Source organism: Salvelinus fontinalis, chromosome 2 (genome assembly GCF_029448725.1).
Source record: "Salvelinus fontinalis isolate EN_2023a chromosome 2, ASM2944872v1, whole genome shotgun sequence".
Lineage (NCBI taxonomy): Eukaryota > Metazoa > Chordata > Actinopteri > Salmoniformes > Salmonidae > Salvelinus > Salvelinus fontinalis.
This window is the reverse complement of record NC_074666.1, coordinates 88328580-88343269: the sequence shown is the minus strand read 5'-3', so window position 1 is coordinate 88343269 and position 14690 is coordinate 88328580. Positions and strand designations below refer to the sequence as shown.

The 14690-nt window shown below is 43.8% G+C and overlaps 2 protein-coding genes across 7 annotated transcripts in view; one reads left to right on the top strand and one right to left on the bottom strand.

Moving 5' to 3' along the window:
- LOC129830937 (dedicator of cytokinesis protein 7-like) overlaps positions 1 to 14690 on the bottom strand; it is a 46534-nt gene that overhangs the window by 18598 nt on the left and 13246 nt on the right. For 3 of the 6 annotated variants that reach the window (XM_055893795.1, XM_055893831.1, XM_055893812.1), the window contains exons 9-21: positions 12797 to 12883; positions 12340 to 12496; positions 11960 to 12090; positions 10776 to 10869; positions 10476 to 10638; positions 4359 to 4476; positions 3268 to 3338; positions 3028 to 3166; positions 2705 to 2806; positions 2510 to 2596; positions 2129 to 2360; positions 1710 to 1874; positions 1312 to 1487 (exon numbers count right to left, since the gene is read on the bottom strand). In XM_055893795.1, the coding sequence (XP_055749770.1) occupies positions 1312 to 1487; positions 1710 to 1874; positions 2129 to 2360; positions 2510 to 2596; positions 2705 to 2806; positions 3028 to 3166; positions 3268 to 3338; positions 4359 to 4476; positions 10476 to 10638; positions 10776 to 10869; positions 11960 to 12090; positions 12340 to 12496; positions 12797 to 12883 (1722 nt within the window). The remainder of the gene's footprint in view (positions 1 to 1311; positions 1488 to 1709; positions 1875 to 2128; positions 2361 to 2509; positions 2597 to 2704; positions 2807 to 3027; positions 3167 to 3267; positions 3339 to 4358; positions 4477 to 10475; positions 10639 to 10775; positions 10870 to 11959; positions 12091 to 12339; positions 12497 to 12796; positions 12884 to 14690) is intronic. The other 3 variants (XM_055893804.1, XM_055893839.1, XM_055893822.1) reach the window with 1 other exon arrangement.
- angptl8 (angiopoietin like 8) lies at positions 7513 to 9553 on the top strand. Its single transcript, XM_055893874.1, has 4 exons — positions 7513 to 8027; positions 8720 to 8869; positions 8979 to 9089; positions 9200 to 9553. Exons 1-4 carry the CDS (start codon positions 7722 to 7724, stop codon positions 9215 to 9217), a joined length of 585 nt encoding a protein of 194 aa, XP_055749849.1. The 5' UTR covers positions 7513 to 7721; the 3' UTR covers positions 9218 to 9553.

The following is a 14690-nucleotide window of genomic DNA, read 5'->3' as shown; positions in this document are numbered from 1 at the left end:
TGAAAAAAATATTTGTTGATCTACATAAAGATGGCCTGGGCTATAAGAAGATTGCCAAGACCCTGACACTGAGCTGCAGCACGGTGGCCAAGACCATACAGAGGTTTAACTGGACAGGTTCCACTCAGAACAGGCCTCGCCATGGTCGACCAAAGAAGTTGAGTGCACGTGCTTGGCGTCATATCCAGAGGTTGTCTTTGGGAAATAGACGTATGAGTGCTGCCAGCATTGCTGCAGAGGTTGAAGGGGTGGGGGGTCAGCCTGTCAGTGCTCAGACCATACGCCGTACACTGCATCAAATTGGTCTGCATGGCTGTCGTCCCAGGTGGAAGCCTCTTCTAAAGATGATGCACAAGAAAGCCCGCAAACAGTTTGCTGAAGACAAGCAGACTAAGGACATGGATTACTGGAACCATGTCCTGTGGTCTGATGAGACCAAGATAAACGTATTTGGTTCAGATGGTGTCAAGCGTGTCTGGCGGCAACCAGGTGAGGAGTACAAAGACAAGTGTGTCTTGCCTACAGTCAAGCATGGTGGTGGGAATGTCATGGTCTGGGGCTGCATGAGTGCTGCCGGCACTGGGGAGCTACAGTTCATTGAGGGAACTGTGAATACCAACATGTACTGTGACATACTGAAGCAGATCATGATCCCCTCCCTTCGGAGACTGGGCCGCAGGGCAGTATTCCAACATGATAACGACCCCAAACACACCTCCAAGACGACCACTGCCTTGCTAAAGAAGCTGAGGGTAAAGGTGATGGACTGGCCAAGCATGTCTCCAGACCTAAACCCTATTGAGCATCTGTGGGGCATCCTCAAACGGAAGGTGGAGGAGTGCAAGCTCTCTAACATCCACCAGCTCCGTGATGTCGTCATGGAGGAGTGGAAGAGGACTCAAGTATCAACCTGTGAAGCTCTGGTGAACTCCATGCCCAAGAAGGTTAAGGCAGTGCTGGAAAATGATGGTGGCCACACAAAATATTGACACTTTGGGACCAATTTGGACATTTTCACTTAGGGGTGTACTCACTTTTGTTGCCAGCGGTTTAGACATTAATGGCTGTGTGTTGAGTTATTTTGAGGGGACAGCAAATGTACACTGTTATACAAGCTGTACACTCACTACTTTACATTGTAGCAAAGTGTCATTTCTTCAGTGTTGTCACATGAAAAGATATACCCAAATATTTACAAAAATGTGAGGGGTGTACTCACTTTTGTGATATACTGTAGCTGTATTACCGGAGAGGAGCCAATGAGAGAACTCAATTCAATACCATTTGATTTGTATTGGAGGTAGAACTGACCTTGCTGGCGATGATTCTCTGCACCTCCTCGTCAGGTGAAGTGGGGGTGCTGGCCAGGTCAGGGTTGGAGTTACTGATGCTCTTGGAGCGGGCCAGGTGCAGGGTGCTGGGGCGGGCCGTTGCCCTGGACAACGTGGCGTACTGGATGGGCAGCTCGTAGGCCGGGGTGGCACCCCCTGGGTCAGGGAGAAGAGGAGGGCACTGATACCAAGACACACTTATGCTCATTTTAGTAGTTGAGTGAGAATTCTCCAACCACAAGGTTAAATGAATCACACCCAAGCACATCAGAGACATGGATAGATTAAAATACTCTTCCTTGAAAGCATTGGGACTACATCTTTACAGCTGGTGTGGAGATATAGTGAATCTTCAGTGCCTGCTGTTCCATTCCTCACCAGTAGGAGGCATGGCAGGCTCAGCAGTGGGCAGGTGGAAGCAGTAGTGGATGTAGGAGGCCAGCAGGTTGTTCCTGCCATGCTGGTCCTGGTTCCCCTCCAGGTTCTTATGGATCTGGTTGACCAGCAGGGACATGGCCTCGAACGCTGCACGGCCCAGGTTCACTGAGAGATGGGAATGGAGAAAAAGAGTCAGAGATCACACCTGGGTTTGCACTTTTGGGAGTGTTCCTTTTATTCCATTGTACAAGGCAAGCTCAATCGAGCGTAGACGTAAATTATTTGAAAAATGTATCCTAGATCTGGGAGAAATATTTGACCAGGAGTGTTTCTGCGGGAGAGATGAGGATCTTGAAAGGGCCATGAGGGATGAGTCAATCTAAGATGGCCGCCCTCTGTAAAGTCGCCAAGCCACTCACCGATCTGTCCTGCGATGACGGGCGGGTGGACGATGAGCAGGATGAGTTTGGAGAGCAGCTGGTGGAGGAAGCGGACGCAGGTGTCGAGTAGCGCCCCCCGCAGGCCGGTCATGCTGGCCTTCAGCTCACCCTCCACGTTGGCCTCACTGATGATACAGTCCTTCAGACGGAACGGGAACGAGTACTCCTCCAGGACGTAACACAGGGTGAAGAACTTATCCAGGTGGGGGTCCTAAGAGACAAAGTCACATTGGGGGGATGGGGGGGTATTCTTTTAATTTACAATCCCATTGACTAGAGTATTAGAGAAAGTGAGGTAAAGAGAGAAGTGAGAGAGAGAAAGAGAGAGAGAAAGAGAGCGAGCGAGCGAAAGACAGTTACCTGAGTGTGAACTGAGGAGGCAGCTGTCACCTCCACATTGAACACCTGCTTGTGATTATCCACCCACTTCATGCCTGGAAGCTGCACCTGCAATACACACACACATTACCTACATCAAAACTCAGCCACACACAGACTAAGCATACAAACTCGTGAGTTCATGAGAACTAAGCATGCATGTGCTCACAAACTTACGTCAGGGGTGAGGACAGAGTAGCTGGGTGGTGGTTTCTCCACAGAGACCGGCAGACTGAAGGAACCGGTCCGTAGGCGGCCATGTTGCATCAGAGGAATCCACTGTGGACACAGAAAATGTAATGCACATTATTACATCACACATAAATAAAAGACACAGCACAGCTAATCACTGATGACACGTCTAGTGTTTCAAAGGCCTAAATATTAGTAGCTTGTAACTGAGGTATGTAATGGGTAGGGAAGCACCCTAACTTGGGTCCATAGTTTCCCCTGGTCAGGTAAGTGGAAAAAACCTCCGGGTCCTAGTGAAGCGTACTCACGGTGTATCCCACGGGGGTCTCCAGGGGCGTGTTCTGTTTGGGCTGACAGCTGATGTGGTAGAAGGTGAACAGGAGGTGGTGGTTGTCTGTCAGGTTGGCTGGAATCTTCATCTTCACCTCCTCATAGAACTCTGGAGACCTGAGGGGAGAGAGAGCGAGATAGGTGAGAGAGGGAAGGGGAGGAGGAAATAGAATGAGAGAAGTGTAACAGGAAAGGTGTGGAGGGGAACGGGCTCTTACTTGTCATGGTAGATGACGGGTGAATAAGCCTCTGTAAAGAACTCAGCACAGCTGGATTTCCCAAAGATCACCTATTATGATGAGAGACCGTTTTTATTGGATCTATGCCCTTGTACAAAACACCACACCACCTTTTGCCCTGAGAGCATTCTTGATACACAAGGGAAACTGTTGAGTGTGAAAAACCCAGCAGCGTTGCAGTTCTTAACACACTCAAACCGGTGCCTAGCACCTACTACTAAACTCCGTTCAAAGGCGCTTAAATCTTTTGTCTTGCCCAATTCACCCTCTGAATGTCACACATACACAATCCATGTCTCAATTGTCTCAAGGCCTAAAAATCATTCTTTAACCTGTATCCTGCCCTTCATTCTACACTGTGGATTTCACAATTGACATCAATAAGGGATCAAAGATTTCACCTGGTCAGTCTGTCATGGCCTAATGTTTTGTAACTCTGTATGTCCATAAAGGAATTTACCAGAATCCTTCTCAGAACTGCTATGTAAATAACATGTCATACTAAATGTAACCTACGGTTCTTTAGCATTACAGTTGGAAGTTTTACAAATTAGGTAATTTATAATTAGCTGGTTTCTAAACATCATTAAGTAATTGAATTTGACAGTTTTTTACATTTTATGGACTGGGAATATTTCCAATAGTTGTTTAGAAGTCTCCACAGGGCTCCTTCAATGGATTAGGACATTGTTGCCAGGGTCCCAGGTTAGATTAGGGTGTGTCCTAAAGGCTCCAAATGGATTAAGAATCCACTGCACTGAGACTGAACAACACCACAGCTTTCAGACAGGAAGTTAATTATGTAGTAAAATCCCTCCTCCAGTTTGTTTTAACCATCAAACATTTTTGTCTGTTTCCAAAAACCAGTAACTAGGGTTACCTACCCCCAACTCAGTTAAACACACTGGACATTCTTGTAGAGTCAACTACTCGTGGAGCACATCATATTTCACAGCATCAGGCTTTTCTTTGTGAGGGGGACGCCATTGTCCTGAGAGCACTGTGTTACAAATCTGTAGAGGTTTCCTGTTTTGTGATTGATGGACTGGTGAAGCAGGCCAATGACTCACCGGCATGGCCAGACTGGGATCCTCTCCTGCCATGAACTGCACCTTGACAGCAATGTTCCTGACTGAGCCCTGCCGACTGCTGAAGTTCAGGCTCTGGGGGTAGATATACAGCAGGTTCCTGGAAGTGGAGAGGAGGAGGACAAGATGAGGGAGAAGAAAGAAATGGCAAGAAAGAAATGGTGAATTTGAATTCCATAATACAACCCGGAAGGCATAGAGGAGTCATTACACTCTAGTTTCAGCTCAGCTAACCTACACGCTGCGGCTGTCTGCCAACATATCCTCCCTACTAACTAACGCACGCACCACAGGGAGCATGCATAGTCAAATCAATTATATCTGGCTGTGACTACTTACCACATTTCTGGAACAAAAACAGAATATCTAGCCTAAATTAGGAGGGTAGTATTAGGTAATTGCCGCAGATTTATAACAAATCAAAAATAAATCTTAACAAATAGGCCTATAAAGTGAGAAGGATTGGGAGAGAGAAACCATGTGTTTCGAGGAAGCATGTGTGATCTAGCAGGGTGTGAGTGACCTTCAACTCCTGTCCAAGTCAAACATGTGAAAGAACTTCCGAGCATACCAGTATATTCCAATCCAAAATGTAATTTACTTATCAAGAACACACTCAAACAACACAGAGCAGTATGACATTATATTGTCATGGTCTGATGGTCAGCCCAATAATACAGTGCCCAGTTGCATAACACATCTTAAGTGTTTCTGTTAAGGGAACATTATTCCTTAAGGTTAATCTTTACCTAAGATAATTGTTGAATGGCATTGCAGAGCCCCTCAAACGTTTCCCATAGGTAAGGGCATACTTAAGGGGTTTTACGGTAGTTTGAAGGCATGTATGGAAGGAAAATTATGGTTACCATGGAGACGACCTGATTTACTGACTGAAGGTCTTGTCAAAGAGCATTTATTTGCAAATATAACTTATACATTCAACACAGGGGAAACAAATAAAATATTTATTTTAGTTATCTTTTTCTCAAATTGTTTCTATTACTTTCTAAAACATCAGGCTAACTTAAAGAGTAGGTAGCTAACTAGCCAGCTGGCTTTGTAGCCATTGATTGTGCACCTTCCATTGTTTAGCTAACTAGCTAGCTAGCTGGTTGAAGTTTTCCTTTTGCAACCAGGGCAGAGGAAACCATTCACCTACACAAATGCTGTTTACATTGATATCCATACTGAACGAAGCACTTAAGGGACCTCATGGGCACCATTAACTTTTTCACTTAATTTAAGAGAGAAATTCACCTTAAAATGTTTTGTGAATCTGACTTAAAGTTAAACTTGAGATGTTTTATGCAACCAGGCCCTGGTCCATATCTACATTGGGGAGAACAAGTATTTGATACACTGCCAATTTTGCAGATTACTTACAAAGCATGTAGAGGTCTGTAATTTTTTATCATAGGTACACTTCAACTGTGAGAGACGGAATCTAAAACAAAATTCCAGAAAATCACATTTTATGATTTTTAAGTAATTAATTTGCATTTTATTGCATGACATAAGGATTTGATACATCAGAAAAGCAGAACTTAATATTTGGTACAGAAACCTTTGTTTGCAATTACAGCGATCATACGTTTCCTGTAGTTCTTGACCAGGTTTGCACACACTGCAGCAGGGATTTTGGCCCACTCCGCCATACAGACCTTCTCCAGATACTTCAGGTTTCGGGGCTGTCGCTGGGCAATACGGACTTTCAGCTCCCTCCAAAGATTTTCTATTGGGTTCAGGTCTGGAGACTGGCTAGGCTCCTTAGTTGCCCTGGCTGTGTGTTTCGGGTCGTTGTCATGCTGGAAGACCCAGCCACGACCCATCTTCAATGCTCTTACTGAGGGAAGGAGGTTGTTGGCCAAGATCTCGCGATACATGGCCCCATCCATCCTCCCCTCAATACGGTGCAGTTGTCCTGTCCCCTTTGCAGAAAAGCATCCCAAAGAATGATGTTTCCACCTCCATGCTTCACGGTTGGGATGGTGTTCTTGGGGTTGTACTCATCCTTCTTCTTCCTCCAAACACGGCGAGTGGAGTTTAGACCAAAAAGCTCTATTTTTGTCTCATCAGACCACATGACCTTCTCCCATTCCACCTCTGGATCATCCAGATGGTCATTGGCAAACTGCAGACGGGCCTGGACATGCACTGGCTTGAGCAGGGGGACCTTGCGTGCGCTGCAGGATTTTAATCCATGACGGCGTAGTGTGTTACTAATGGTTTTCTTTGAGACTGTGGTCCCAGCTCTCTTCAGGTCATTGACCAGGTCCTGCCGTGTAGTTCTAGGCTGATCCCTCACCTTCCTCATGATCATTGATGCCCCACGAGGTGAGATCTTGCATGGAGCCCCAGACCGAGGGTGATTGACCGTCATCTTGAACTTCTTCCATTTTCTAATAATTGCGCCAACAGTCGTTGCCTTCTCACCAAGCTGCTTGCCTATTGTCCTGTAGCCCATCCCAGCCTTGTGCAGGTCTACAATTTTTCCCTGATGTCCTTACACAGCTCTCTGGTCTTGGCCATTGTGGAGAGGTTGGAGTTTGTTTGATTGAGTGTGTGGACAGGTGTCTTTTATACAGGTAACGAGTTCAAACAGGTGCAGTTAATACAGGTAATGAGTGGAGAACAGGAGAGCTTCTTAAAGAAAAACTAACAGGTCTGTGAGAGCCGGAATTCTTAATGGTTGGTAGGTGATCAAATACTTATGTCATGCAATAAAATGCAAATTAATTACTTAGAAATCATACAATGTGATTTTCTGGATTTTTGTTTTAGATTCCGTCTCTCACAATTGAAGTGTACCTATGATAGAAATTACAGACCTCTACATGCTTTGTAAGTAGGAAAACCTGCAAAATCGTCAGTGTATCAAATACTTGTTCTCCCCACTGTACCAGGACAAACTGAGACTCAGTTGATGTTAATGTAGGTCATGTGAATTTGAAATCTGGAGGCCTGACAGAGTTACTCCAGAGGTTGGGATGAATGCCAAGGTCATCCTGACTAAGGCCACGGAGCTGATCTCTGATTGGACCACAACTGAGCTAATGTTTCACAATAATTTTGGACACCCAATATAAAAGAGTCGTATCATTACTGATATCCGATGTGAGACGAAAAAGATACTACAGACCTGAGGCACTTATACATACAGCTGAGAAAATGAACCCAGGGAAACTTTTTAACGAAAACTGAGGAGTAACAACACCCTTAACAAAGCTTTAAGACAAACAGGCATAGGAAGGGGCACTGGGTGATTCTCACTAGATTTCAAGTCGATAGTCTCTCTGAAGAGATAAATAAATAATCTCTCTATATAGCCTCTGTCCTCAGATCAGGATGAGGGCCACACTACTCTGCCTGCTGTGTATGGCCATGTGTTTAACATGGATCCCAGCCAGCCCCGTCCGGAAGGCCCAGAAGAACAACCAGGCTGCCCCCCTTGATGACATGAACGTGCTGATGTACGGCGTGCTGCAGTTCAGCGAGACCCTCCACCACGTCTACGAGAGCACCGATGCCAAGTTTGCGCGGATCGAGAGGTCGCTGAGGAGACATGAGGAAAGGTTGGAGAGGCTGGGCCAGGAGGCAGGCCAGGCCGCAGAGAAGGAAAGACAGATGAGACGGGTGCTAGGAGAGATACAGGTGAGGAAACATACTCGTCCTGCTCTGACAAAGGTCTACTGTGAACGGAAACTTGCCAATTAATTTACTGAAATGTGCATAGATCTAAGTGTGCAGAGGCTTTTTATTCAGTAGAATTTTGATCTTGCACCTTAGCTACTCTGTCAGGTGTACAGTAGATGTATCTATTTACTTGTGAAAACATACCCAGTCAGACACCTCAAACTAACTCTGACAGTGTCATCAATTGGTAGATGCGTTTTGAGAGGGTTATGCGTCTAAAATTATGATAAATTTGTGGATTTCACTCCACAGAGCGACAGGGCAGACAGAGATAACCCTGCTTTGCCAATAATCTGAAATCCCAGTCAGTCAGATAGATAAGCTCTATTCCTCTGGGCTCCAACAGGGAGAGAGAACAGCTGAACAGACATTGGAGAGCAGCTGAACAGACACCATTGGCTATTTGGCTGAATGGGCCAATAACTGCCATGAACCTGAGCACTCAACTATCTGGCTAGCTTTTCAACATAAACACAGAGCCATGTACATGTTTGTTTTGTTTACTCAATATAGATCCTAATGTTCTGAGAACAGAGGGAGTGTGAGAATGACATTGGCCAGCCAGTGTATATTGAGACCAAGGCAGTTTGAGCAGCTGGTCTAAGATCAGTGGGAGGAAGAGGATTTAAAGCCAGATGCTCTTTTCCAAGGGCCAGATGGCTGGGCTGCAGTCAGAGGCTGAGGAGGCTGAGGGCAAGGTGGCCCGGGTGGAGCAGGAAGAGGGAGAGCTTAGGACCAAGGTGATCAACCTGGAGACATACCTTCAGAACTACCCCCCCAACACCATACAGAACTTAAAGGTAAGGTACACTTCTCAATCACACACAGATTATGCCAAACAATCCAATGCCAACACACCCAGTCTGTTCTATTCCATTCATAAATTCATATGTGCGTGTGTGTTTTCAGGATAGGGCGTTAAAACACTCCAGTGTTCTGGAGGGCCTGCTAACATGGACACAGTTCCAAAAACAGAGCATTGAGAGTCAGAACCAACAGTTGACCAAGCTACAGAAACTGGTGGGTATAATAGCTGAACATAGTTTGAAAAATGCTAAATAGAATCTGCCCATGATTGATGTAGTGATGGACGCCGTGTTTGACTAAGTTTGCTTTGTTTTTTATTTCAGAGTGAAGTCAGGAGATAGCCAGTCCTTTGTCACATCACCTGATGGTTCCACTGCATCTTAACACCAGCTACTGTAGCTACTGAAATTACACTCCATGACTTTACCCTGGTGCATAAATACCCTGTCTACTCATACAAGCATAATTCACACTGAACACATACTCCCACCCAATAAACTGAATTACAATAACATTATATATTTATACCACTGGATTATACTTCTGAATACATTTAATTGTGTTTAACACATGCCCTTTTTTATTGTACATGTAGATGTTCTTTATTTTAATTCTAATTCATTCTTACTGCTGTCATTTTGTATATTTTGTGTGCAAATAGAAAACTGAAAATATAATTTCTGAGCTGTGGTATGTGTGATCTATGACAGTGTATAAGAGTCTACTGATCTGTAGGTGGTATGAGGGGTGTAGACTGACCTGTAGATGGTGTGAGGCGTGTAGTCTGACCTGTAGGTGGTGTGAGGCGTGTAGACTGACCTGTAGGTGGTATGAGGGGTGTAGACTGACCTGTAGATGGTGTGAGGCGTGTAGACTGACCTGTAGATGGTGTGAGGCGTGTAGACTGACCTGTAGGTGGTATGAGGGGTGTAGACTGACCTGTAGATGGTGTGAGGCGTGTAGACTGACCTGTAGGTGGTGTGAGACGTGTAGACTGACCTGTAGGTGGTATGAGGGGTGTAGACTGACCTGTAGATGGTGTGAGGCGTGTAGACTGACCTGTAGATGGTGTGAGGCGTGTAGACTGACCTGTAGGTGGTATGAGGGGTGTAGACTGACCTGTAGATGGTATGAGGGGTGTAGACTGACCTGTAGATGGTGTGAGGCGTGTAGACTGACCTGTAGATGGTGTGAGGCGTGTAGACTGACCTGTAGGTGGTATGAGGGGTGTAGACTGACCTGTAGGTGGTGTGAGGGGTGTAGACTGACCTGTAGGTGGTGTGAGGGTTGTAGACTGACCTGTAGGTGGTGTGAGGCGTGTAGACTGACCTGTAGGTGGTGTGAGGCGTGTAGACTGACCTGTAGGTGGTGTGAGGCGTGTAGACTGACCTGTAGGTGGTGTGAGGGGTGTAGACTGACCTGTAGATGGTGTGAGGCGTGTAGACTGACCTGTAGGTGGTATGAGGGGTGTAGACTGACCTGTAGGTGGTGTGAGGGGTGTAGACTGACCTGTAGGTTGTGTGAGGGTTGTAGACTGACCTGTAGGTGGTGTGAGGCGTGTAGACTGACCTGTAGGTGGTGTGAGGCGTGTAGACTGACCTGTAGGTGGTGTGAGGGGTGTAGACATAGCGGGCAGGGAACTCCAGCACCTCCTTGGTGGGGCGCACCCTCAGGTCAGGGTAGGGCTTGACATGGAGCAGCTCAGGAGACAGGCAGTAGTGAGGAGAGTCTGGGGCAGGAGAGATGTCTATCTTCAACTGGGCTAGGGACAGAAGGAGCAGGAAGAGAGAAAAACAAGGTTACACTAGTAAACAAAATATATTCTCTATTCAGCCTATAGAATTTGTGCAGGTGATTATACATAAACATATATGTGTGTGCTGATGAGGTACTAGGTACCTGTGACAGGTCTCAGTCTGCGTAGGACAGAGGACGGTCTGCGCATGTCTGCCAGAAACTTGTAGAGGTCTTCATCACTCAGCCTGTCCCCCTCCTACAGATACAAAGATCATAGTATATTGGCACACAGACACAACCCACACTGAGACAGGTTACAGTGCCTATAACAAGTATTCATACCCCTTGGATTTCTTCATATTTTTTTTGTTACAAAGTGGTATTTTTTTTATTATGTCAGAGATCTACAGAAAATACTCTGCAATATCAAAGTGGAAGATAAAATCGTATAAAATATGAATGATGAAAAATATATATTGATTAAAATCAGTATTCACCTTTCTGAGTCAATATGTTAGAAACACCTTTGGCAGCCATTACAGATGTCAGTCTTCATGGGTAAGTCTCATAAGAGCTTTGCCCATCTGGATTGTGCAATATTTGCCCATTATTCTTTTCCAATTTCTTCAAGCTCTGTCAAACTGAATATTGATCTTTATGACAGCACTTTTTTCATGTCTTGCCATACATTTTATAGGAGATTTAAAGGGATAGTACAACATTTTGGCAAGCAAGCCATTAAACTCTAAACTTTAAAATCACAATTGGCCTCATTGTGAAAACCCTGAGTGGTTTCCTTCCTCTCCAGCAACTCAGTTAGGAATGATGCCTGTATCTTTGTAGTGACTGGGTGTATTGATACACCATCCAAAGTGTAATTAACAAATTCACCATGCTCAAAGGGATATTCAGTGTCTGGTTTTGATTTTTTACCCACCTTTCTTTACGAGGTATTAGAAATGCTCCTTGGTCTTTGTGGTTGAATCTGTGCTTGAAATTCACTACGTGACTAAGGGACCTTACATATAATTTTATGTGTGGGGTACAGAGATGAGGTAGTCATTCAAAATTCATGTTAACCCCTATTACTGCACACCGAGTGAGTTCATGCTACTTATTATGTGATTTGTCAAGCACATTTTTACTCCTGAAGTTATTTAGGCTTGCCATAACGAAGGGGGTGAATACTTACATAACCAAGACATTTTATTAATTTGTATTACTTTGTAAACATTTCAATCCCACCTTGTAACGCAAAAAAATGTTGTAAGAAATCCAGGAGGGGTGAATACTTATGATAGGCACTGTACACCTGGGTAGCACAAACACACAACCTTCTGACTGACCTGTTTGAAGAAGTTGGTGACTGTGAGAGTGGCTGGACGGAAGGTGGCAAAGTTGCACATGTCCTCTCCTACACTCATCCGCTCAAACCCTTTCTTCTTTCTCTCGTTCCATGTTCCATGGCCTTTCCGCTCTGACAAAAAGACAAGTCATCCGTTTAGACATTAAATAACAATTATTACATACTGATATTATGAAATGATGACACTTTTGTTACATCCACAATTCAACAAGAAGTGTCTGAGTGTGACTGATGTAAGGAATTCCAACGTGTATTTACATGTGTATATTAAGAGAGAATCTGTGTGTGTGTGTGTGTGCTTGACATCCTAACTGTGATTAAACCAGGGGGTGTTTGGTAGAGGTCAGAGGTCATAAGTACCAGAGTCAGAGTCAGGGTCGGAGCGCTCAAGCCCCCCCACACTGCTGACGATGTTGACCAGGTGGATGGCCGTCCAGGCAAAGGGCATCCTGTACCTCCCCAGCCTGCCACACGACGTCTCCGCCTGCAGACGCAGCTTCTCCAGCTTCTCCTTGTGCTAAACAGAGAGAGACAGACTGACTGGTGGCGACTGTAAACCTGGATAGGAGCTTGCTCTATCAAGGGCCTTGAGAAAAGACCTTTGCAAGGTGATACTGTAATATTTATATAATGTTTTAGAGTTTGTCGGACATTGATCTTCAGAATAGGCAATTGCAAATATTGCAGTTGTCTGACTAAGACGAATTGAGAAATGCTGATGGCTACCCAGCTGGACAGAGTCCCATGTGCATGACCCCATACAGGCATGTACACATGCAAAGAAAAGACCAATAGAAGATAGATACTTTGAACTTACTGTTACCTTTGATGAGTCCGACTCTTTCATGACCATGTAAGGTTCACAGGATTCCCCTATGTCTCCCTGCTGAAGGACTTTCTCCAGCTGAAACACACACACACACAAAATATACATACAGACAAGACACGTGTGTAACGGTGTACATTGCTGACCTGACCATTATTTGCAAATGGTGCACACATGGTGCATGCACACACATTTCTAAAGCAATATATGAAATGCAAATTTTGGATGCATCTTCAGAATAACTAATGTCACATTCACTAGGTAAAGACAAATAGGTCGTTGCACTTCACTGTCACCTATGTGGCAAAGCTTACAGAACTTTATCTAAAGTAAATAAGTGATATAATGCAGCCATGATAAGGTATTGCAAAGTCACTTGGCATGAATCATTCTGGTGGCTGAAGGATATTCCACTGATTTGTCTGGGATGGTCTGCTCAAATACAGTTTATATAGCAAATTGGCCAGTGTTACCTAAGTGTTACATAAGAACCCCAGTGTTGGTGTTAATAGCCAGTGTTGGTGTTAATAGCCAGTGTTCTATTGCAGGTAGATTTTTTAAATTGTTTTTTTTTTAAATTGATTGATGAATTATTCTTATGCTACACAAAGATAACATACATTTTTCTAAACTAAACCAATCTGTTAATTGGACTTATTGCACCCGTTACTGAAATGATTGTTCCAGTTTAGATGGTCTAGGTAGTCTCACATCTTAGTCCTCCTGACCATGGCAGTCATTCTGAATGCAGGTTGTGGGTGAAAACATTTCAACATTTTGGATATCTCCACTCTAGCTCGATTCCAATGGAAATGACACCACTTTGCAAGCCAGCATAATTAGACTTTGAAATTGCAAATAAAACTCATCGAATAAAAATAAACGTTTTACATCTTCCTAAGTCTGAGGGTGGTTTAAACCTTCCAGACTTGGAATTGTATTGTTTGTTGTTGTTTGTTTGTTGTATTGTTGTTGTAACTCACCACACAAGTCTTCTTATTGCGACATATAGTTAAATGCACTACAGAGGAACAATGGGTACATATTGAAGATGCGCATGCTCATCCCCAGAATCTTTTTACATGTCTATTTTCAAAGGATAAATCTGAGAACATTAAAGCAGCAATACATAGATTTTTGGGCAACCCGACCAAAATTCACATAGAAAAGTGTGTTGTAGATCTGCCATTCTCATTGAAAGCAACTCTAAGAAGCGGTAGATCTGTTCTATGTACGCTATTTATATGCTTCCCATTCTTAAGTTTTGTTTTTGCGTCTTTTACTTTCGGTTTTGTACACCAGCCTCAAACAGCTGAAAATACATTATTTCTGGTTATAGAAAATATATTTCAGTGGTTTAGATGGTACAATGATTCTCTACACTATACTTGTTTGTTTTGCCACAAACTGAAATTGTGAACTTTCAGAAAACAACTTCATAGTTAAAAACACTATAGAAGAAATATAGAAGAAAAATACATGTATTCTACAAGAACCAAAATCACTCTTTAAAAACACAATCCTATGGAACAATCCTTCAATAGCTTTCAGAATTCACTGATAAATTGGTCCACATGTAAAACTAATGGCATAGAAACCGTGAATGACTTGGTAATAGGAGATAAATGTATTTCCATTACAGAATTACAAAGCAATTTTGGACTGACCCGTGTAGATATTTTCAAATACATGCAACTTAAAAGTTTAATATCAAAGTTTCGATTTTAAATCATTTGGAGATCAGAGCAATCTTGAGGGAATCCTATTTGAGTCAGAAACTGATATTAATATGATTGGTAAGATATACAAACCTTGCAGAGAGCCTATCCAAAATACACTGCTCAAAAAAATAAAGGGAACACTTAAACAACACAATGTAACTCCA

Bases quoted from the DNA above. Each gene is read 5' to 3' on its own strand.
- angptl8 (XM_055893874.1), top strand. From the start codon at position 7,722: ATGAGGGCCACACTACTCTGCCTGCTGTGTATGGCCATGTGTTTAACA. The intron at 8,028-8,719 runs GTGAGGAAACAT...CTCTTTTCCAAG, and splicing joins GGGTGCTAGGAGAGATACAG to GGCCAGATGGCTGGGCTGCA. The intron at 8,870-8,978 runs GTAAGGTACACT...GTGTGTTTTCAG, and splicing joins ACACCATACAGAACTTAAAG to GATAGGGCGTTAAAACACTC.